This window comes from Nerophis lumbriciformis, linkage group LG07, assembly GCF_033978685.3.
Source record: "Nerophis lumbriciformis linkage group LG07, RoL_Nlum_v2.1, whole genome shotgun sequence".
In the NCBI taxonomy this organism is placed as follows: domain Eukaryota; kingdom Metazoa; phylum Chordata; class Actinopteri; order Syngnathiformes; family Syngnathidae; genus Nerophis; species Nerophis lumbriciformis.
Genome location: NC_084554.2, coordinates 29,427,501 through 29,450,654, shown reverse-complemented (window position 1 = coordinate 29,450,654; position 23,154 = coordinate 29,427,501). Strand labels below are relative to the sequence as shown.

Genomic DNA, 23,154 nt, shown 5'->3' with positions numbered 1-23,154 from the left:
AAAAAATATATATAAACGCAAAAAATATGTATTAGATCTGCCATTTGGTAAAATTTCTGCTCCTGGCCTCCCGCTACAGTTGTGAATTGCAAATGGCAAGCACCTAACATACGCTATTTCTATGTATATTTTCTCCATTTACAACTACTTATAATTAGCATTTTTCAGATTAATATTGTAGATAGATGTGTTGAATCCACAATAATTTATATTTTTTTTGCTGGTGGGCTCCCTCTAATGTCATAAACTGCAACTTACTGCATGTGTCAACAACGGCACCATCATCCGCAAAAGCCCATGTCAAACTCAAGGACCTGGGGCCAGATCTGGCCCGCCACATCATTTTAAGTGGACAGCCTCTTCATTTTAAATGACCTGCCATGTCATTTAAAGTAGCCACGTAATTTTATGTTGCCTGCTAGGTCATTTTATGTGGTCAACCATATTTGAAAAGGTCCACCAATTTTGACAGAAAAATGTACTGTATGTTCTACTAATATAATTTGATCATGCACTCAATGTTCCAAACATTTTTTTTTGGTTATCTGCTTGTCATCTGGACTAACGATTTCAAAGCAAGTTATCAAGCAAAATGTCATAATCTAAAAGAGTTGCATTTGCAAACTCTATCTAGGCTACCATACACTTCTATTCATACATGCAGCCCTCTGAAGGCAGCCGTAATTGCGATATGGCCCTCAATAAAATGTTTGACACCCCTGCGCTAAAGAATGTATGAATTGCAATTGAACATTGCGTTTGGATAACAATTTTGCATGCAAGCACTCTACACAGCTCTGGATAGATATCTGGTTGCCATGCCAACAACGAAGTCTCATTTTTAAAAATAAAAATAGTTTTATGGACTATAAGGTCACATTGCTCCATACTATGGTGTTGTGTACATGCTTAAACTGGGACTTTTTCTGCAGGAAACTGTTGGGAATGCCCCATAAATTGGACTTTGGTTTGTTGCACGCAGACATTAGAGCACATCAAAGAGTTGGCGATGAGGGGCGGGACTACTCTGAGAATTTGTCTGTCAAATTGACTTTTTTTTTTTATTGCCTTTAGCACCTGTTGTTACTTTTGAGCCATAAAGCACTTTTTCTCTTTTAAATACACAAATTATATTTTATTACACCATGACAGAGATCCCAAATATACACGAGTACCATCCACTCACTTCAGTGTATGATAAACATTTTTTTTCAGTATAACTCACCCCCCAAATGTCCACATAGGAAATAAAGTAAAATGCTCAGAGATAAACTATAATGGACCCAAAGTATGTTAAATGTTCTAACAGAAAAAACGCAACAGTAGTGATCAGTTTAAATGTGCATTAGATTTAAGGAAAATAAAGAAGTGCAAAATTCTTTGGAATCTGGAAATAAAGTGAATTCTCCTTCATTAAGACATAAATAAGATATAAAATAGACGCTTTTAAATCTGACAGACTTGTTAAGGAAACGAAGGCAAGACAATTTAGAACTTCAAGTAGGCGTTGTTTCGGTACCACGCGCACTCACTCACTGTACACTCGCGTTTTAAGATCCACTTTAAGTAATTTTCACTCAGAAGTGTTAAAGATCGCAGGCCGTCCGTGAAGTGTTCGCTCCAAAATAACAAAAAAAAGTGAGCATGTGTTTCCGCCTCCTATCTAATGGAAAGATTGTTCCAGTGATATCGTCAAATCCTGAAATGTCCCAAAAAGCTGTCCCACCTGCCATGACTCTGGGCGAATGTCAAAACTGGTCAGTTTCTTCCTCTGCCGCGCTCCTTTTGTAAATGAAGAAGTCAAACAAACACTGACTGATAAAAAAAAAAAAGTAAACCATCCTTGATGAGGCTGCAAAAAAAGTAAAAAAAAAAAAAATCTCCTTTAAAACACGTCACATTTGATTTGTCATCTACTTGGAGCACGGCTGACGAGTCGTCTAGTTTGCGCTGTTCGTCGTTCACTTCTTCCTCTGGAAGACGGTGGCCAACATGGCACTCGAAGTGGTCAGCTGACCCATCTTGCTTAGGAACTTGGTCTTGGCGTCCTCGCTCACCAAACTGGATGTAATGGATATAGAGCTATAGAAACACAAAAACGCACAGTAAAACTTCTCTTTTAACCTTATTCTCCAATTTAAAATTTAATTGCTTGGTGAGTTTTGGATTTAAATGGACTACCTGCGGTTTTACAGTCTAATGGCTCCAATACTTCCTCTTTAGAGTAAGCTGTTACAAGCTTCTTCTAACTAAAGTACACACTCCAACTACCGCCTCTATATATTTAACTGCCAACTCTCCTCTCCTTGCAGGGTGCGTGGTATAAAAATGATAATAAATGCTCTAGCTTTGGGTCAAAAACTGCTTGCAACCATCCATCCATCCATCCATTTTCTACCGCTTATTCCCTTCGGGGTCGCTGGAGCCTATCTCAGCTACAATCGGGCGGAAGGCAGGGTACACCCTGGACAAGTCGCCACCTCATCACAGGGCCAACACAGATAGACAGACAACATTCACACTCACATTCACACACTAGGGCCAATTTAGTGTTGCCAATCAACCTATCCCCAGGTGCATGTTTTTGGAGGTGGTAGGAAGCCGGAGTACCCGGAGGGAACCCACGCAGTCACGGGGAGAACATGCAAACTCCACACAGAAAGATCCCGAGCCCGGGATTGAACCCCAGACTACTCAGCACCTTCGTATTGTGAGGCAGACGCACTAACCCCTCTTCCACCGAGCTGCCCGTGCTTGCAACCATAACATGTATTTTTTTATCAACTCCACAAGATGTCAGCAGTTTGAAACACCTCTGCATGTGCTTTAAAATGTTGGTGTAAAATTAATGCGCCATACTGTCGCTCGCAATTATCTCATCACTGCAAATGTTATTAAAATCAGCTGTTTTTTGCGGTTCTGAATCGATCCACGAGTGTTCTAAGTGTACCTAATTTTGAGAACGGGTGAATATATATGTTTATGAAGCTTGTTTTTGACCATGTCAGGAAAAAAATAGCGGTGACACCTTCAAAATATATATTGAAACGGTGTACATTTTTAAAAGATACATTAGATTTAAGCGGTAGAAAATGGATGGATGGATAGATTACTTTTAGGGGGCATGGTTTTTATATTGGAACGCCTCCAACAACGGACAACTTGCAGACGGCTTATAAATAGGACTGTGGAGAAAAATGTACACCAAAGTATATCCAATCCATATTAACTGAACCACCAGGAACTGTTTTTAAATGTAGATTGTAATCATTAATGGTCCTCTTTAATCCCCTGACTGTGCGGCCAAAGTGTGGCCTTTCAACTTTCTCCATCCATCCATTTCTACCGCTTGTCCCTTTCGGGGTCGCGGGGGGTGCTGGAGCCTATCTCAGCTGCATTCGGGCAGGAGGTGGGGTACACCCTGGACAAGTGGCCACCTCATCACAGGGCCAACACACATACACAGACAACATTAACACACTAGGGCAGGGGTCGGCAACCCAAAATGTTGAAAGAGCCATATTGGACCAAAAATACAAAAACAAATCTGTCTGGAGCCGCAAAAAATTAAAAGCCACATTACATACAGATAGTGTGTCATGAGATATAAATTGAATTAAGAGGACTTAAAAGAAACTAAATGACCTCAAATATAGCTACAAATGAGGCATAATGATGCAATATGTACATATAGCTAGCCTAAATAGCATGTTAGCATCAATTAGCTTGCAGTCATGCAGTGACCAAATACGTCTGATTAGCACTCCACACAAGTCAATAACATCAACAGAACTCACCTTTGTGCATTCATGCACAACCTTCAAAGTTTGGTGGACAAAATGAGACAGAAAAAGAAGTGGCATAAAACACGTCCTAGAAAGTCGGAGAAAGTTATACATGTAAACAAACTACGGTGAGTTCAAGGACCGCCATAATTAGTAGGACAAAACGGCGCTCGCCAAATACTCGAATCAGTGAAGCATGTTTAATATAAACAGTGTGCTTTATAACAATTAGGGAGGTTTGTCTCATGTTTGTCCTCCTACAGAAACCATATTAAAACAAAAAATATATTTTTTCCCCTCATCTTTTTCCATTTTTCATTCATTTTTGAAAAAGCTCCAGAGAGCCACTAGGGCGGCGCTAAAGAGCTGCATGCGGCTCTAGAGCCGCGGGTTGCCGACCCCTGCACTAGGGCCAATTTAGTGTTGCCAATCAACCTAGGTGCATGTCTTTGGAGGTGGGAGGAAGCCGGAGTACCCGGAGAGAACCCACGCAGTCACGGGGAGAACATGCAAACTCCACACAGAAAGATCCCGAACCCGGTATTGAACTCAGGACCTTCGTATTGTGAGACACATGCACTAACCCCTGTACCTCCGTGCTGCCCTTCAACTTTCTCATGCACTCCAAACCGTTAAATTTTTTTTAGAAATAAAATAGTTACTGTATATATTACAAGTTCAGCCTCGTTCCCATCATTGCCAACTTTCAATGTTGTGTTTACAGTTTAGGTAATTAAAAAATAAAACACAGAGAAAAATGGCCGCAATGCCGTGTGGCACTATTTAAAAAATGCTTCTCACCCTTGTGCATCTCCCATTCCTCTGTTCTCCACCTTGATCTCACACTCTTTGACCATGGAGCTGAGAATCACCTGCGGAACACATGACAGATAAGCTTAATGGTGAAGATGACGTGAAGAATGAAGCGACAGTCTGGAAAAAAACAAAACGGCAAGAGTCGGCTGATTGTTAGTCACATTTGGGGAAAAATTATTCGTGTGAGATTTGGAGACGCAAATAAAAGGAGTGGGAGACATAACAGTGTGTCTGCTGACCTCGTGCTCCGGGGAGAGCTGCTCCATGTCGGCACGGAGACACCTGAGACCCGGCAGGAAGTGGTTGATCATCACTTCCTCAGAAATGACTGTGAACGAGGTCAAGGGCTGAATCATACGCAAAAATGTGTGTCACCTCCGGAACATTCCTGATTTTGAATATCTGACGCAATGAGGTTAATGCAGCTGAGTTCAAAGATAAAATCAGTGCATGCTCCCGGTCACTTCTCTAAAAGTAGCAGACACAAAGATTCAAAGCTAATTCCTATAGAAAAGCAATTGATATTGTAAATGTGGAAAACACAAGCAGAGTTGAATTAGGTCCTTTAGAATTCTATCAACCAACTGTCAACCAATTAACTGCTCAAGACCAGCTGAGGTCAAAGGTGAACCCATTGCATGCACTTTCTAACTGTAGCAGTTTTATATCAAAGGTGAGCTACTACACAAACATGACACCTATTGATCTTGAATATCTGACTGAAAATAGTAGAGGTGTCAAAGGTTCAGTTAATACATGCTTATGCACTACAATGAGCTAATGCAACGAAATGTTGTTCTTATCTGTACTGTTAAGTTCAAATTTGAATGACAAGAAAGGAAGTCTAAGTATAAGTCTTATGGTCTATGCCGATTACAAAATTACACTTGTAACTGAGTAAACAAAACAGTTTGTTTTGTCAAAGTAAGATCCTTATTGATTTTGAATATCTGACAAAATGGGTGTCAGGTAGCTGAATCAGCATTTTTCTTGTCGTCAACTTTGCAGTTTTCAGATGAGTTGTACGGTAATTGAAAGACAAGTTTTCTACTTAAAGCAAGAACACAATTGATTATATCAGACTAAACACAGCAGACGTTGGCAAAGGTCACAATTCCAATTTGGATACAAGTTTAAGTCAGGTCTATGTGTTACAATGTTACACAGGACAGCAGCACAAACTGTTTTTTTAACATCTTGCGTAGCCCTGGGCCAATAAATCAATAGGTCAATTAATCGAACAATAAATGAAAATGAACTTTATATCTTTAATTCAAAAATGTTCCAAGTTCATGTGTGTTTGTTTTCTTCTCTCTTGCTTCCAATCAGGGTGCAGGAAGGTTCACTCTGTCAATCGCTCTCAGCACTTGTTTGTTCAGAAGCAGAATTCAATGGAGGGAGTCAACCCTCTTAACTGTCATCCACAATCTTTGTCTCTGTGAGTGGAGGCGAGACTGCTGGTTTTCGACAGCGACAGACCCTTGATCGTCACTTGTCAGAAGCACCGCAAGGTGACGAAAATTACGGTAGGAAGAAAAAAAGATGATTGCAAAGCTAAATGTCCCGTTGTGGGGATATTTCGCCTTCAAACCAAATGAGCAAGATGGGGATATCAACATGTACAAAGAGGCAAATTTACCAAATTTGTTGGAAAGTGATGGCAACAATTAAAAATCATAAACCACAGACCCCAGTTTTTACAACGAGGTGAAAACTGCACTTCAACATGTTTAAGTTAAATTTTTTGCAGAAATATACAAGCCTATATTACTTTTGTTTGTTTACTTATTTAGGATCATTCAAAGTTCTTGACTTTCCAATTACAACGGTAAAAACACTTAATGAAAAATAAAGTATTGCGTTTGAAATGGTTACTTGCATTATTAATATATATAATAGGCTCCAGCACCCCCATGATCCTGAACGGGACAAGCGGTAGAAAAATGGATGGATGGATGATTACATTAGTGCCTAATTTAGTCTAAAAAATAATGCTGACAAAAATATTGTTTAGCGGCAGTAATTTGTGGGACAACATGTCATCCACCAAAATGTGTTATCGTTGCAGGCCTGTTCAGTGATCTGGAATTTTGTGGCAGGTTCCTACCATCTCTAACAGTTTCTTTGCAAGAAGATTTTAATTAAATTAAATCAAAAACTCTCTTCAATTTAATTACGTCACAAGATGGTCAATAACACTGATTTTCAAAACAAAAGACTTACTGACTACTTCAAAGTAATGCTGTACCACATGTTCCTTTCTGTTTAGCAAGAGATATAGTGAGTACTCATAAGGAAGGAGGTGGTAATATCAAGCGCCTCATCAAATTATTGCCTAAATACTTTTCTCGGTTTGAAGTGGGGTCTCAATGATTCCAACTATAAGCTATACATTCCAACAAGACTATCTGTCTGAGCCAGCGACACCATATGGGACACAGACAGACCCCATCTATATTTGTAATGATGTGAATGTACTTTTTTAAAGGCTGCGGTGCTTATGAGCACCATTACACTTCTAACTGGGACTGCACTTTGATATGACAACTTCGCCATGACCCACAGGAATGAACCTCTGGCTATGTGGGCGTGGCTCCCAGGGGAGACACAGCAAGACAGAAGTACGTGTGAAGACGGGAGACGTAGCAGGAGAGAAGGGAGGGATGACAAGGGAAAGCTATTCTGGGTAAGCGGAACAGAGGACCGAAGCTCAGTTGCTTTTCTCTCACGCTCTTCCTCTTGCAGCCTCCCTCATCCTCTCGTCTGCTTAACCAACCTTGTAATTACGTCTCGTCCAGAATTGGACGGGTGCACACTTTTTTTCCCCCTCCTTTCTCTTCCTGCCAAATGACAGTAGAACTCTGCCAAAACATACACATAACTGAACCACACACTGAGGCTACTTTTGATGCGCACCAGAAAGATGGCCGGTCACTCTTCGGACGATTGCAAATAAACATCAATTAACCCCATTGAGTTAAAAAAATAAAATAAAAAAATACAAAAAAAACTGACAGAAGGATACAGCAGCATGAGAGGGCGCTGTAGGCCTCAAACAGCTGGGTGGCGATGTCAATCCTCTTGTTCTCCACCACCTGGCTGTTGTTGGCCAGCGCCAGCTTGTGCAGGTTTGGCAGTACGACTGGATCAAAGAGCACATACAAGTAAACACAAAACCTCTAATTTTTTCAATACATTTCGGGCACTTTTGCATACAGTCGTCTCTAAATCGAGGCTCTGCGTTGGGTCCGACCCGTCCAAACGTCCTGATGATCTCCACGTGCAACGAATGCTGGTCTTGATACTGAGGGTCCTCCAGGAAGGACGCCAGCTGCATCTTGACACGCTCAAGCAGCTACACACACAAAACATTTGCACTAGTCACATGACCATTACCTACAATTTTATAGATATTCAACTCTTACTTCTTTCTGTGTGACAGTTTCCATAATGGTACCAAAGGCAGGGATGGTGGATATCCTCACAGAGCTGCAGGAGAGCAACATATGGTGACGATATATTCATACCCACTGTGTTATGTAGGTCATCACAAATTCTACTAAAAACCTGAATAAATGACCACATGCTTTCACAAATAACAATAAAGGGAAAATAAGGCCTGGTCTGATGCCAGCTGCACAAACTAAACATAAATACAAGTTCTGCTGATGGCTGCTTGTTAGATTTTACAGCTTTTTTTTATATTTTGCTGATCTGGCTAAGAAGTAATGTTATTCATTGTTAAAATGAAACTATCGGGCTGTAAAGCACCTTTTAACAGACATGGTATGACATTATTACCATGCACACAAAAAACTGTTTACAACAGCTTACTTCGCAACATAATATAGTAGTATTGGACAGTAGTGAGTATTATTAGAGCCACACTGAAAAGAACAATAATACGACAAGAATAAAGTGTTATAATTGGGAGAATTAAGGTGTAATATTATGAGAAAAAAACTGTAATTTTCAGTGTTTAAAGATGTATTTTTGCAGGAATATAGTTTTAATAGTACCAAATTAATATAATTTTAAGGGAATAGAATCAAAACATTACATGGAAGTAAGATTATGTAAAAGAAAAAAATGATGCAGCATAATATAGTATCTGATTAATACGGTGCATGACTCAAAGGAGAGACATGGCTATTTGCATTTGGGCTAATAATAATTACCTCCACCAGGAAGTTATGTATTCGCTGAGATTTGTTTGTTAGTTAGCAACATAGCTCAAAAAAGTATGCGCAGATTTTGACTTAACCTTCAAGAAATGTCAGAAACAGGGTAAGGAACAAGTGCTTACATTTTGGGGGTGATCCGAATAACTGTCTGTTTTTTCTCCCAATCGTAAAGGATTCTTTACGGTTGGGAGACAGGGCCTGGCGGGGTCTGCACTTGGTACTTTTCTTCATCTCATATTTTATCAAACATCTTTTTGACAGACGGGCTATAAAAGTGACTTGACGCAAAAATTATAACAAAGCATAATAATACTAATCATCTGGACCTCAAATAGGTGTTTTAAATGTAGATTAAAATCACCATAGGTCCCCTTTAATGATAAACACAAATAATGCATTCAGTGTCCTTCCTAATTATTGTACGTTGATTTCAGACATTATGTTAAAATATATAAAGAAGAACAGAAAATGTTTTAGGCCTTAAAACTGGGTTTATCCACAGTGACAATGTGATGAGCTGGGCTGCATTCCAACAGTGTGGCATCCTCATCTTATTTAAGAACAAAATTAATGATGAGAGAACAAGAAATGTATAAATGTAACCCACAGTAAAGGAATATTCAAGTAATTTAAAATGTCTCGCCAGTTACAGGGCTCACTGACTCATGGATTTTGGGAAAGACACAATGACTTCTTACTTTTCTTCCACATAATTTGTATAGTGGTAATGGAAGTTGACAGTTTCTTGACACTGTTGGAATGCAGCCCGTTGGAAGACGGCGTTTTCTGTTGTTGAGCGACTCACAATTCAGGCCCATTGCACAGTGTTATAAGGGCCGGGGCCGCCCGTCGATCTACTAATGCTTCACTCATGCCTCGGAGAACCGACTGCAAACCCATCACATGGCAGAATGAGACAGGAAAGAAGGGGCAGGAGAGAGGGGATCGGAATGGTGAAAACAGAAGATAAAAAATGGAGAAAGTCATGGGTGAAAACCAACTGCGAGCATTGTTAGGAGGAGGGCCCCAGCCTTAATGTATGAGTGGGAGTGGAGGATGCATGCTGGGAATGAACGATTTGGGCTGCATGCAACACACAAGTGAGCAAAGTAGACCGAGGAAATGATGAAAGATGGCATGCATGCGAGCGCTGACTAATGAAGCAAGTGATGCTATGCTTGATCTTATTATATAGGAGCAAACCTCAGGGTATATTGAAAAGATCTTGCACAATGACAGCATCAGGCCATTATCCGCATGTGCCTTTTACACCAACCATTCCATGATATTGAAGAATAAAACAACAGCGCAACAATTGCTTTCATCACAACAGGGCAGTGTCAGGTGTAGGGATGTAACAATTGTACATTTTGACTGTACGAATATAGTCAAAGTAATAATCACGGCTTCACGATTGTTATGCATAATTAATTTCGCGACAAAATGTTTTTATAAAATAACGCAGACATTCCTTAGAGATTTTGATGTGTTATTTACTACCGTCTGAAATAACAGTAACCAAATAACATTACAACAACAGTTAAAACAATAAATAAAAACAGTATTAATAAAAAAAATATTGTATTATCAATAAGATTCAAGTTAACTTTATTGATCGCCCATGGCATAATGTTACTGTAAGTAATAAACTCAAGTGTTACTGTCGTCAACTGTCATCTATGCTTATTTTTTTCATTTTTAATAACCTATTTTATGCTGTTAATAACTGGAATGCACGTAATTAGTAATTCTACAAACTATTGATGTTATTCTAGTGTTTTACACTTGCTATAATAACTTACTATGTCTATAGTTTATTCAACACAGACAGGAAGAAGCAATCTGCAACGTTAAATGGTCACTGAATGAAGCCCTTGACAGGAGTACTGAATACCGTTTTTTTTAACACTAAACTGATTCAACGCTCAGCTACTGAATGTAAGTGACACTTTTAAATTCTTCATAAAGTAACTTACCAATAACATAATTGAACTCAGTTATTATGTGTTACCTTTACTTTGGTGTGTAAAGCTGCACTACATTGGACATATTAGACCATTGAGCTTTTTTTGGCAGGTTTTGCAAAGGGGTGAGCCATCTTCTGCAATGATTCCCGGGTCATTTTTAAGTACCCAAGATGTTGTCACAGCCGACTTCATCTTCTTTTTTTTCCGTTTATAGTGAGTGAGGAAACACACAGTATAGTGGAGCCTTTGTGATTCAATAATTTTGACAGTTTTAATCACGGTTAATAGTAAAACCGGTTATCCCTAGTTAGGTGTTAAACTTCACCCCGATACCAGCATTGACTGTATTCCACCATTTTGCATTTGTGCCGTTTTTACAGAAACAGAAGAAAGGTGGAAAAATTCTGGCTTTAACAGACTGTCGTCCCTTCTACGGCCTTTGTTCTTTATGAATGGCACCAACACGTCCACATTGTGTCTGATCCACGTCTCAAAGCGCACTAACACTGTATAAAAGGCACTGGTGGATAAATACTTGTTACTTGTCTGGCTCTGATGCAGCCGTTTTGCTGGATCTCTGCGTAAAAGAGATCAAATTCAGAGGGATGTTGCTCCAGACACGCTGACTGCTTCAGTGTGATGACTGTCGGGCAGCAAAGAGAAGGGGGGAGAGAGACGCGGCGCAGGTTGACTTGTTACTGTTGTCGGTTGTTCCACTTACATTTCAGGGTCGGAGGACAGTGTGATGAGAGCCGGCACCACTCTCTGAGCTACCAGCGTCTCATTCACCCCCTTCACCAGCAGCTGCTCGGGTGGGACAGAGGCAGACGTGATGTCACATAGGAGAGCGGGGGTGGAGGGCATTGGACAAGAACGAGCAACACCGCCGATACAGAGAATATTAAGAAGAGAGAAATAATGCGAAAAAAATAAGATTGTGAACATAAAAATAAGAAGCAACAAAGAACCACTGCACTGCACAAACATTGTTACCCTAAATAAACATTACTACGTGGGCTCTGAGCACAGACTCCAGGTCAGATGGAATTCTATTCAAACTAGTAAACAATACACAACTCTTATCCAGAGTCTGTGGCAGATCGCCACTTTTAACTTAGGTTTGCAGGACAATAGTAGACAGCTACAGAACAGTACACATTATGGGATGGTGACATGGAGAGGGGGAGCACTTCACAATAAAAAAATAAAGGACATGGATTGAGCTGAGCACCCCTCCTCCCAAAAGTTAAGCTCAACAAAGGCCTGGTTCCACTGTTACAACTAGACCTTCAACACTCCACTTATTTGTTACACTTCAGTTACATTACTGCATTTGTCAAACTCAACTGCATTAAGGAGGGAAAAGTAGAAACAACCATCTTGCTTTAAAAAATAAAGTATTAGATTCCCTGAATGACCTGTAGTACTGAAAATATGATTTAAAAAAACATTCACAGGAACATGCATCCAATTAAATTACTTTCCAAAACTATTTTGCTGACTGCAGCTTTTTAGTGACACATAAGCAGATATTTATGTGGTGAGGTTTGAGTCCAGTAAAAAGCCTGATCAGAATTGGGAGGTACTAGTAATACAGTGGAACTTAGGCCGCGATTAAAGGCTTCAGGGTTTTTTTGCATTACATTTGTAGCTAAATATTAAACGCCAGCAATAGCAAGCAAAGATGAAACAGTTATATGCAGCAAAACGTTTGGTTGCAAATACTGAACAACACTGTTAGTTATACATTTGGACACACAGTTCATTACATACAATGGAACCTTCAAAGTCAAGCAACATTTTCTGGAAGATGTATGCCTTTAAAGTAAAAACAGTAAACTAAGGCATCTAAATGATTACCCCAAACATTTGTTTGTTATGCATTTTGTGGGTAGCAGTTATGTCAAAGGGATCAAGGGTGACGATAACCATATACGGTAAATAAAACAGTGGCAATAGAGAAACATTTCCAATATTTCCAATGCTGCTTGAAGAAATATATCTATTATCACAAAAATGTGAGTAGGTTAGAGTTTTATTATACTGCAGTTAACTTTTCTTAATACTTAGATTGATAGTTAAGAAAAAAAGATACCCTAAACATTGTCTGTAAAGTTAACACATTTTTTTATGAAGATAACACATTGCCCCTTGACTTAACATCAAGTTTCCTTAGAGGGAATTTGTTTTGAAATTAGAGTAACTTTGAAGATTGTGTTTAACTTTGAAGATTCCACTAAACTGTAGAACACAGGTGTCAAACTCAAGGCCCGTTGGTCAGATCTGGCCCGCCACATAATTTTATGTGGTGTGCGAAAGCCTGAAAATAATGTGCCAAAGCACTTCATCTTTCTTACTTAATGTAATTGTTGTTTCACTTTTGACAGAAAAATTGCATGTACTGCATACAATTGCTTGACTTTTGACTTTAATATCTCAACACACAAAAAGCATTATATTAACATATACTACAAAAAAATAGGGATGTAACGTTTTAAAATCTCATGGTACGATATTATCACGGTATTAAGACCACATACGATATCATTGCTATATATGTCCAAAAAAAAAAATAAGCTTGGTAAAATGCCATAGTGTGTAAAATGAAGTAGCATGAATGTTTAGGATAGAGACACTTACTGTAATTGACAAACATAATGCTAAAATGTTCTAATCATAGTTTTGACTACAAACAAGTATTTTCGATTTGTAAATAATTGTGCAGGAACATCTACTGTTTCAAGCAAATATTAAAAAGAATAACTTACAGCTGATGTCTTTAAAGTAACAATGTAAACATCCAGTTAAACAATTATGTAAAACAATGTACAAATTTGTGTCTTTCACCTTTTACATTATGGGAAACGGTGTCCTCTACAGTGGTATTTTATCATATCATTTTGGAAAATAATATATAATAAACCAACAATATAACTTGTATTAATGTAAACATCTCACATGTTTGGCTTCGCTGGCTTCAAATATATTTTCCGTGTGATGGTTTGAGGTGGCAACTTGTCCAGCCCTGCCTTCCACCCGAGTGTAGATGGAATACCGGTACGCTCCTTCGACATCCACAGACAAGCAGTTGAGAAATAGATGGATGGATTGAAGATGTATGTTTCAAGTAGCTTTTTAGTTTACTCATGTTTCCCATGTTGAACTTTTTTTTCCTTTTGTGATTTCACGCCGTGCAGTGCGTCATGACCGGTTGGCTCTGTGTCGCTTTGGAAACGCTCAAAATGGAAGTAGCGCGCTTCTCTTTGCCAGAACCCAGACCTGCTTACCTCCACCTAAAAGGTTATGTTTTGGCCTGGGCTTCTTTGTCTGATTGTCAGCAACAAAACTCAACCAGTTATGGACAGATTTAAAGTCCCATAAACAATTAATGTTATCTACGACAAGTACGAATCCACTTTACTTCCTGCTTACGGAGTCCAATGCCCCCATCTTGGCGTTCCCGCGCTGCACAGAGGATTCTGGGAGATATAGTTTATTTACAGACTATGCTAAAACCAATGATAAAACGCCAGAAGAAAACTACACTCACTAAGTTTTCGTTGGATACCATCTCACGTTACGGTATTAATGAGAAGACTTTGAAACCTAAATACAGCAGTATTTAGAATACCGTTACATCCCTGATAAAAATGTTTTGTTAAAGCAAAAAAATGCTTAAATATCTACCTATCAACCAGAGTTATAATTTCAAAGCAAGTTATCCATCTATTTGATTGTAAAAAAATACAATAAACAAATGCGTAGGCAATTGTGTAATAAGATCATGAAGCGATTACACAACAATATTCATATATAATTACTGTTGCAAATGGCCCTCTGAGGGCATCCATAACTGTGATGTGGCCCCTTTATCAAAAAGAGTTTGACACCCCTGCTGCAGACTAAACGTGATCAACATAATGTTTATCACATACAACAAATGTATGCTACTATTAAAAAACACTTAACTACCTTTTTTCTTGAATTTACATTATTTTTATTCTTTACCTCAAACATCCGTGCTGAAGTACATCGGACCAAAGCAGAAGTGTGTACCACGCCGTACCACAGGACAGTCAGCAGTAACTCATGGTACACCGGATTGGCACTTAAACAAACAATCATGCATTCATTTTGATTGAATTTGACTCAAGCTGTGTGTTTGTGTGCATTAGACTCACCCAAGCTCTACAAAAGAAGCTTTCAGGCTGCCGAGAGGTGCATGGGACAAAGACAGGGTTGTCATAACGTCTTCTAAGAAACCCACCAACAACTTTCGATCCTCCTCCTTTGCAGACGAAAAAAACAAAAATACATGTAATTGCAAAAAGAACAATTCATTAATGGAGGTATAAAATCTTACTACTGTCAACAAGTAGAGCTTCCATATTATAGCATTGTGACAAAATACTATATACCTGGTTGTAACAAGTCAGTACTCCTGTGGCATATATGGGAACAGTGGCTTTGGTAAGAATACCATTCTCTTCTGAAGCATCTAAACCACAAAAGACAGAGATAGCCTTACTTTTTGGCTTCGTTGCATAGTTGAGTGTAGAATGACAAGATAGAACATGTTGCAAACTCACCAACATTCTCTTCAGACAGACGAAGAATCTCTTGGAATTGTGGTTTAACCTGCAAAATGTAATTTCATAAATACAGTATTGAATATGGGAATGGACACGTCGCAGAGACGTTAGACAGATTTGATCCACCTTAGTGTTGGTGAAAATCTTTCCAAACGTCCGACAGAACCTCCAAAAGAAGCGGGAGAACTCGTGGACGCAGGTTGTCGAGGTTACGTTGATGCAACCCACAATCTCTATAAGTTGAGGAAGCCTGCAGAAGAAGAATAAAATAGAATACATATCCTATACGGGTTACAGTAATACCGTGTTTATCGCTGTCAATTGGTTCCAGAAATTACTGCAATAAATTAAAAGGAATCATTAATTATAAATACAAATTAAATAAATAAAAATGTTTACAACCTTTTAAATACATTGTTCAACATTATGAGAGCCATCTAGATATGAAATAATACCCTTTAGTGAGCTTTACACTATTTTAATCCAATACAGTAATGCTGCCTGAGGCTGAGCCAATCAGTGGCCACAATACTGAACAGTGTGATCCGATTGGTTTAGTCTCCACTTGTGGTCAATACTGCTGTGTAGTGTTTGTATTTTTAGTTCTTATAGTCATTTTTATGCTTGAAAACGATTACATTAGGGCAACAATTGTGTAGAATATGCTTTAAAAACAACCAAAAATCCGGAATGTGGCAAAGGACGACTGTATTTGGATCTATGCATGTATTTAAAGTACTGTATGTGTAGTTCTCACAGTTGATTGACCACCCAAAGCAGGCTTTCCCAACCGGTGGTCCCTTCATGCTCTAGCTGGTGGTCATAGAGAAGAAGCAGGGCACTGAGCATTTCTCTGCTGCCAATGATGGTTGCCACATCCTGGAGGGAGGAGGCTGGTCTTGGGAATCGGGTTACTGCAAAAAAACCACAGAAAATAAATATACTTAATGACAAAAAAGAAACCCCCATCCCAAAAGTCATACCTTCTATTGCAGGTATGTCCCCGGAGAGTTTGGCTCGGCTGATGAAGGGTGCATTCTGCAGCACCACAGCAAACAGAGGAGGGATGAGACTCTGCAGGGCAGACAGGAACACGTGCAACTTGTGTTCATCCAGGCCATGTTCCCCCTGCTACACAACAACATATAATGAATAAATGACGATGTGCACGCCAAACACACAACAGAATGCAAAATCTGTACACACCTTGAGGAGTGTCTCTATACGTGCCAAGAGAGAAGGGATGAGCAAAGTCTGCAGGGATCCCAATTCTGTTGTCCAGGCGGCGAATGCAGGGATGAAGACCTGATGGACGGCACTGACCACCCGCTCTGAGGGGTCGCTGAGTGAGAGCAGCATCAGCTCAAAACCCTGAAATAACAAACAAGACAATCGTTGGACAAAAATCCATGAATGTGTTTTTCCATTCTTATTAAGACATTTTGGGCTTTTTGATGCTTTCAAGTAGGTGGAAACGATTTGGGGAAGGCCCTCATCCATTTTAGCATGGCTGAGCCCTAGTGCAGTAAAACATGGTTAGAAGGGTATATTGACTATTGATTAACTCTCGGCAGTTTTAGCACTCTAATAGACTCAATGTGTATAATTCTATGTTTGATTAATTCTTAAAATGTTGGCCATTTAATAGATTGTATGTTTAATCTTATGATACCCCCGCATTGATGCCTGTCTGTCTCTCTGTGTGCATGCACGCGCATTTGATAAAGTGCCTTTTTTTACAACAGTGAAAATTGACGCTGCTTTAAAACGTACTTGAACCGATGTAGACAAAGTTTAGCTGGCTGGCTGACTTTGGCTAAAAGGATAATTAAAAGTTATTTTTCACAATTTAATCTCACTCTCAAAAACAAGGTCCGTTTTGCAAAATGAGCAGTGTATTAATGTTTCTAACAAGAATAAGAGGAAATATCCTCACTACGTTCTCATGCACTAAATTAGTCTGATTTCTCAAATAGTTAGGTTTTTCGTATTTTCACACTAACGTGTGAAGTCCAATTGTCCATGCACACTCTCTAATGTGACTATTGGTCATAGGCAGTGTGCCTCCTGTACACTGGGAGGGGCTTATTTCCTTTCAGCGCGTTTAATTAATTTATTTTCCGGTTGACCTATATGACATAACACTAGGTGTCTGTCGCTTCTAACGCTATGTTGAGATGTCTGCTGTAATATTGACACAGATTAGAAATATTACGTCTCTAATGGCAACACTGATGTTAAATAGCAGACAGCATCAAGAAATGATCTTGGATTGTGCTACAAAAATGACGCTAACACCAAGAACGTATCGGAGCGGATGCAGGTCCGAAGTAAAAAAAAGACAGACGGCAGAGAGTTTTTTGTAAGCAATTTTTGGACCGAGATTCATGAAAACAAAATATTTGAATGTCTCGGAGTTCACTCCTATGGCAGCAAAGGCTCTGTGAATTGAGGGAAGGAGTTTTAAATCCCAAGGAAAAGAGCGTTCGTCCCCCGACTGGATACTATTCCAGATGAACTGGGTTACTATTGTTCTGGACTATCTTGCCAGTTGTGTGGGATACAAAGTTATTGTTAATCAGTTTGGAAATGCTGCGTAAAGAGGTTTGTGTACGCTGTATTATTCTCCTTGTAAATTATTATACATGTCATTGTCTTTCATATTTTGTCCGAATTAAGATGGCATTCAACATTTCCTTAGTTACCTTATTAAATAAATCTCTTTCTTTTTTCTAACATCGATGCACTTAAAAATGTTGTTCTTTTAATTTGAGAAGCAAATAAACAGTCTCCTCTTCATTACAATTGTTGCCGTTATCTGCTTCCAGGTTATATCCCATGCTTTGAGGCTGGCACATGCATGACACAAAGGGTGCCCTTGACCGCACCACCCCCACAATAATCCAGGTGTGTTAGTATGACTTTTCAAAAACCGAACACGGTTTCCATGGACTATAGGAGGCTCACTTAAAGCCAAACTATTCGAGAAATCGGACTAATTTAGTGCATCGACACGTACTGACTGGCGGTGTTTTTGCAAGTTACCCACTTCCGCCCGGAAAAACACAATGTTTTCTGTCGCGTGGCTCGGTTGGTAAAGCAGCCGTGCCCGCATCCTGAGGGTTTCTGGTTCGATCCCCGGTTTCCGCCGTCCTCGTCACATCTGTTGTGTTCTTGAGCAAGACACTTCCCCCTTGCTCCTGATAGGTTGTGGTTTGGGCCTTTCTGGGCAGCTCCCGCCATCAGTGTGCTAATGTGTGTATGAGTGGGTGATTGTGGATATAATGTCAAAGTGCTTGAGTACCTGGAAGGTAGAATTCGCTATACAAATATAACCCGTTTACCATTTAATTGTAGCATTATAGCAGCCTGGCTGCTTAAGTTAAGGAGTTTTGAGATTTCAAACTTTGAGTGCACCACAGGGCTAATGACAGTGTTGTGTGCACGTAGGAAGAGCAGCTGCAAACGAGGAAAGTACAGCTTGTTGCTGTTGGCTTTGTTAATAAATAGAAAGTTGATTCATCGCCCCCCTTGTTATGTTTGTTTGCTAAACAGTAATGTATAGTGCTATAGTGTACAAACGTTTACAAAAATATGGACTATTGTCAAACCTCGAATCAATTTTTCATGTTTACATTGTTTCTTATGGAGAAATTTGCTTCAATATATGAAGTTTTGTACTTACAAACCCTACTCAAGGACAAATTAAGTTTGTAAATCGAGGTTGCACTGTATCAGCATATGGTGCTCACACAGTAGTGAAAACTGGAAGAACGAGAACAATATCTGATATCAGATACCTAAACGGGAACAGCACTTTTTTGAAAATTTTGCCTATCATTCACAATCCTTATGTAAGACAAGCACGTTTTCCCTATTTTTATGCATTTTATATAATAAATGTGATCAAAAGTCCGCTAACAATGGGAGTTGCTCTATTCTGCCTATAAAGCCGTTTAAAAAACATCCAAACACCTCCATCAAGGTTTTATATGTTGTAAGTATATATGTATTTTTAATTTTCCTGAGGGAACTCTCCTGAAGGAATCAATAAAGTACTATCTATCTATCTATCTATCTATCTATCTATCTATCTATCAATCTATCTATCTATCTATGTAATGTATTAACAGACACATTCATAATAATGTGTAATATTTACGTATTGTGCTTATGTTAAGCATACGGCGAGACAATTTCAAAACCGCATCACACTCGCTTTTTCAACATCACTGATTACTATTCACTGCAGACTTCATGAGAGACAACAGACATAATAAAACATCACTTACTGTACAATGTCTGCTGTCAGTGGGATGCCGACTGATATGTTGAAATATTCCCATTTATATTGATATTTGAAGAATGACTCACAATCCTTGCGAAGAAAAAAAGAGGGTTGGAACCAAGCGTCTTTTGGTGTCTTTCTCGCTATTTCCAGGTCTAATTTGGTTGTCAAAGTTGACAGCGTCATCCTTCTACTATCAAGGTGAGAGGCATTATTTATGATCTAGAATTAACTTTCAGGAGCACCGAGGCGAGACAGCAGCTCACCAGCCAATGATGTCAACAAAGCCACATAAGCGAGCTACCCCTATGTGATCAAGGCACCGCTATAAATTGTTTGTCTATGTTAGTGCTTATCCATCCATCCATTTTCTACCGCTTGTCTCGTTCGGGATCGCGGGGGTGCTGGAGCCTATCTCAGCTGCATTAGTGCTTATAATAACAATATTACTAATACTTGGTTAGAATTCAAGTCACGTAAATGGAGTATTGTTGATGCTTTTTGGTTGGTTATTTAGAGGGCTTAATGGGCAGAATAGAGGACCATTGACTCCATTATAAGCTGACTTTAATTTAAGTTTATTTACGAGTTAAAATGCATTCAAAAATAAATCGTTCATATTCTTGTCTCTCAAAATTATTTTAAACGATAGGCAAAATTCTGAAAAAAAAGGGAAGTTCCCCTTTAATATAGGAAAAGGGTTGGATCCAATATTCCGATTTAAGATTGTTTTATTGTTTTACTCTGCTTATAAACTTTTAATATAATCCAACTAAAATTAATTGCTTGATTAATTTACGTATGAAGGGGAATTGTAGTGGAAAAAAAGTGATAGTTCTCTGCAAATAAATACCTGGGGGTACTTGTCAGCATCATCTATGTAACCCATGATAATCCCAAGACTCTTGACCACAGCTTCTCGGACCATGTCAGCCTTGTCATCAGCGAGCATCTGCTGCAGCATGGACAACACAAGCGAACTGCGAATTTCCTTCTGCGGGGATACAATTTTTTTTAAACAGTCCAATCAGCTTGTTTTAAAATGGATATGAATGACACCTTACAGGCAGATATGGTGCTAAAGCGCCACAGGCCTCGGCCACAAGGAGTCTCCTCTCTGGATATTTGTGGGTAATCTGCAAAAAAGTGGGTAGGAGAGGGAAACTCAAGAACAGAAGGCAAATGGAGCAAAACTGGCACAGAATGCAAGTATCATCAAACTGCTGAGCCTGTGGAAAGTGCGATTTGTTTTTCTGAAGAGGTTCTCAGCCTCCAAAACGGTATAAAACCGGTGTTGCCATGAAACAGGCTCAAAAATGTGTTAAGATAGAATTTAACAAAACAAAAGTATATTGGGATTCATGTAAAGGGCAATTGATTTTTTGGAACATAACTTGGTGTAAAATGATGAGATTTCCCTTCAGACCATGTACCTGTTCCCAGCACTGAGGAAGCATCTCTGCCTCAACACGCGTGGGACCAACGTGCCTCGCAAATGCAACACATCCTGTCAGGATCATTTGTCTTTGAAAACAAACACAGAAACACAGCACTACATCAAATTCCACAAAACATATATGCAACAGTTGACATGTTACAGTTTGCACACCTCTGCTCGTCATCCGGTCTCTTGATTAGGTTAAAAAGAATGTGAAGAAGCTGGTCTCTCTCTTTGGACTCAGGGTGAAGGCAGGCGGTACACAGGATGAGAGGAATCAGCTCCTGAAGCAAAAAATAGACAACGAGAAGAGTCTGTGTGAATTTCAGTGACTGCAGAGGGACTGTGCGGTCACGGCTGCAGCATACAGGGAAATGACAGTCAAGCAGGAAATAAAATGGGGAACGCTGCCTATAGGAAGCCATATGTTAGTGAATGAGCTGCCTTGCTGAAATAAAAATCCCTCTTCAAAAGTTCATACAGAGTTCATGGACCCTGCAGCCAGAACAGAGCTTGCCTTTGATGCAAGGTGCCCATAGCCAAGCTGTGGTAAGCCCTACATTCCCGCCACACACACACATACACACACCCAAATTAGAGAGTGCATACTGAGTTATAAATGTGTTGTTTTTTTTCCGTGATATTTTTCCTGCCTCAGTGTTGGAAGAGCGGACGAAACCCCAACACCCGATTGGATTGACAGAGAAGCTTTGGATAAAGATAGGCTGTAATGAGTCACACACTGACCCAGCCCTGCATGTGAAGCAAACATGTAAAAAGTACAAATATTTATTTCATGTTAAGTGGTGTCTAGGTCAAGTGACAAACAACAAATGACCATTTGTTCTGTGACATTTAACAAGAACTGCCTTTTGCTATTATGATCATTCACAGGTTTACACAGCACAAGCCCTAATTTAAAAGGGAAGGGACAGTTCCTTTAGGGGGCACAATATGGAACTGACACAAGATAAATATTGTGGGCAGGTAGAGTAGACAGCCAGGAACCAGGAACTCTCTCTGCATAAGGGACTCTATATTCAAGTGTCATTATCCATTCATGGGGTTATGCTGCTCACTACTTTTACTTGATTTATGCAATCAAATACATATATTATATGTTGTATAACAGCAAGTTTATATCACCAAGTATGTGAATTAAATAATAATAATAATCACTTTTGGTAATTGTTTGTGCATTGAAATGGTTTTCTTTCACATAAAAAACCCTACAAGACACTAAGGTTCAATATTTGGACATTACGCATGCTGTCCTGCATGTGGCATTTAAAATAAGATTACAATTGTACAGATGCATGTTGCAAACAAATCAAATTGTTTCATTGGTAAAACTAAATCAAATGTATGTTTATTAATTATAATGGTAAAAAAGATTGCAAGACAAAAATTACACTAAGTATTATGGACATGAACATGGCAGCTCCCACCATAAGTGCGTGAATGTGTTTGTGTGAATTGGTGAATGTGGAAATAGTGTCAAAGCGCTTTGAGTGCCTTGAAGGTAGAAACGCGCTATACAAGTATAACCCATTTACCATTTACCATTTACCAGTGCACTAAAATGTTGGAAGACATACACTCATGCAGTATGACATATGCTATGCTCATACTACACTATACATTATACTAAGAAAAATAACACTTACCGGTATACAAATATGAAACATAACTTTTTCCATCAATGACCAATTGCATGTTGTTTTTCCCAAATGCTGTGATGACAATTTAAATATTTGATGCATTATATAATAAACAACTTTAGCTCTTATTTATATGGATATAATTCTATGTTTACAAATGCACATGCAAGTACTTCTACTTCAACTTAGGAAAATGTAGCAACAGTACTGACTAGATAAATAACTATCTTCATTGATTGCATGTAAAACTTTCTGGTAAATGTTTAAATTGCTAGTAGTAAAGTAAATTTTAACTGGCAATTTGGCAGTCATAATGTTAAATTTAGGCAGAATGCTTGTACGTAATACCGCAAGCAGCCACAAGGGGAAGAGACAGACATTTTGGCTTGGTATGGAGGAGCAATGATGTCATATTTACACTTT

General features: G+C 39.1%; 1 protein-coding gene across 4 annotated transcripts in view; it reads right to left on the bottom strand.

The window, feature by feature from the left end:
- Positions 1 to 399: 399 nt before the first annotated feature.
- relch (RAB11 binding and LisH domain, coiled-coil and HEAT repeat containing) overlaps positions 400 to 23,154 on the bottom strand; it is a 47,355-nt gene continuing 24,600 nt past the window's right edge. For 2 of the 4 annotated variants that reach the window (XM_061958726.2, XM_061958722.2), the window contains 19 exons: positions 21,242 to 21,354; positions 21,066 to 21,156; positions 20,697 to 20,768; positions 20,486 to 20,626; positions 16,551 to 16,715; positions 16,328 to 16,475; positions 16,102 to 16,258; positions 15,471 to 15,594; positions 15,342 to 15,390; positions 15,171 to 15,250; positions 14,934 to 15,040; positions 14,761 to 14,860; positions 11,474 to 11,556; positions 8,027 to 8,090; positions 7,818 to 7,956; positions 7,627 to 7,743; positions 4,841 to 4,929; positions 4,587 to 4,657; positions 401 to 2,082 (listed from right to left, as the gene is read on the bottom strand). In XM_061958726.2, coding sequence (XP_061814710.1) covers positions 1,962 to 2,082; positions 4,587 to 4,657; positions 4,841 to 4,929; positions 7,627 to 7,743; positions 7,818 to 7,956; positions 8,027 to 8,090; positions 11,474 to 11,556; positions 14,761 to 14,860; positions 14,934 to 15,040; positions 15,171 to 15,250; positions 15,342 to 15,390; positions 15,471 to 15,594; positions 16,102 to 16,258; positions 16,328 to 16,475; positions 16,551 to 16,715; positions 20,486 to 20,626; positions 20,697 to 20,768; positions 21,066 to 21,156; positions 21,242 to 21,354 — 2,031 coding nt within the window. In that variant the 3' untranslated portion in view covers positions 401 to 1,961. Of the gene's footprint in view, positions 2,083 to 4,586; positions 4,658 to 4,840; positions 4,930 to 7,626; positions 7,744 to 7,817; positions 7,957 to 8,026; positions 8,091 to 9,590; positions 9,674 to 11,473; positions 11,557 to 14,760; positions 14,861 to 14,933; positions 15,041 to 15,170; positions 15,251 to 15,341; positions 15,391 to 15,470; positions 15,595 to 16,101; positions 16,259 to 16,327; positions 16,476 to 16,550; positions 16,716 to 20,485; positions 20,627 to 20,696; positions 20,769 to 21,065; positions 21,157 to 21,241; positions 21,355 to 23,154 lie in introns of all 4 variants that reach the window. The other 2 variants (XM_061958723.2, XM_061958724.2) reach the window with 2 other exon arrangements.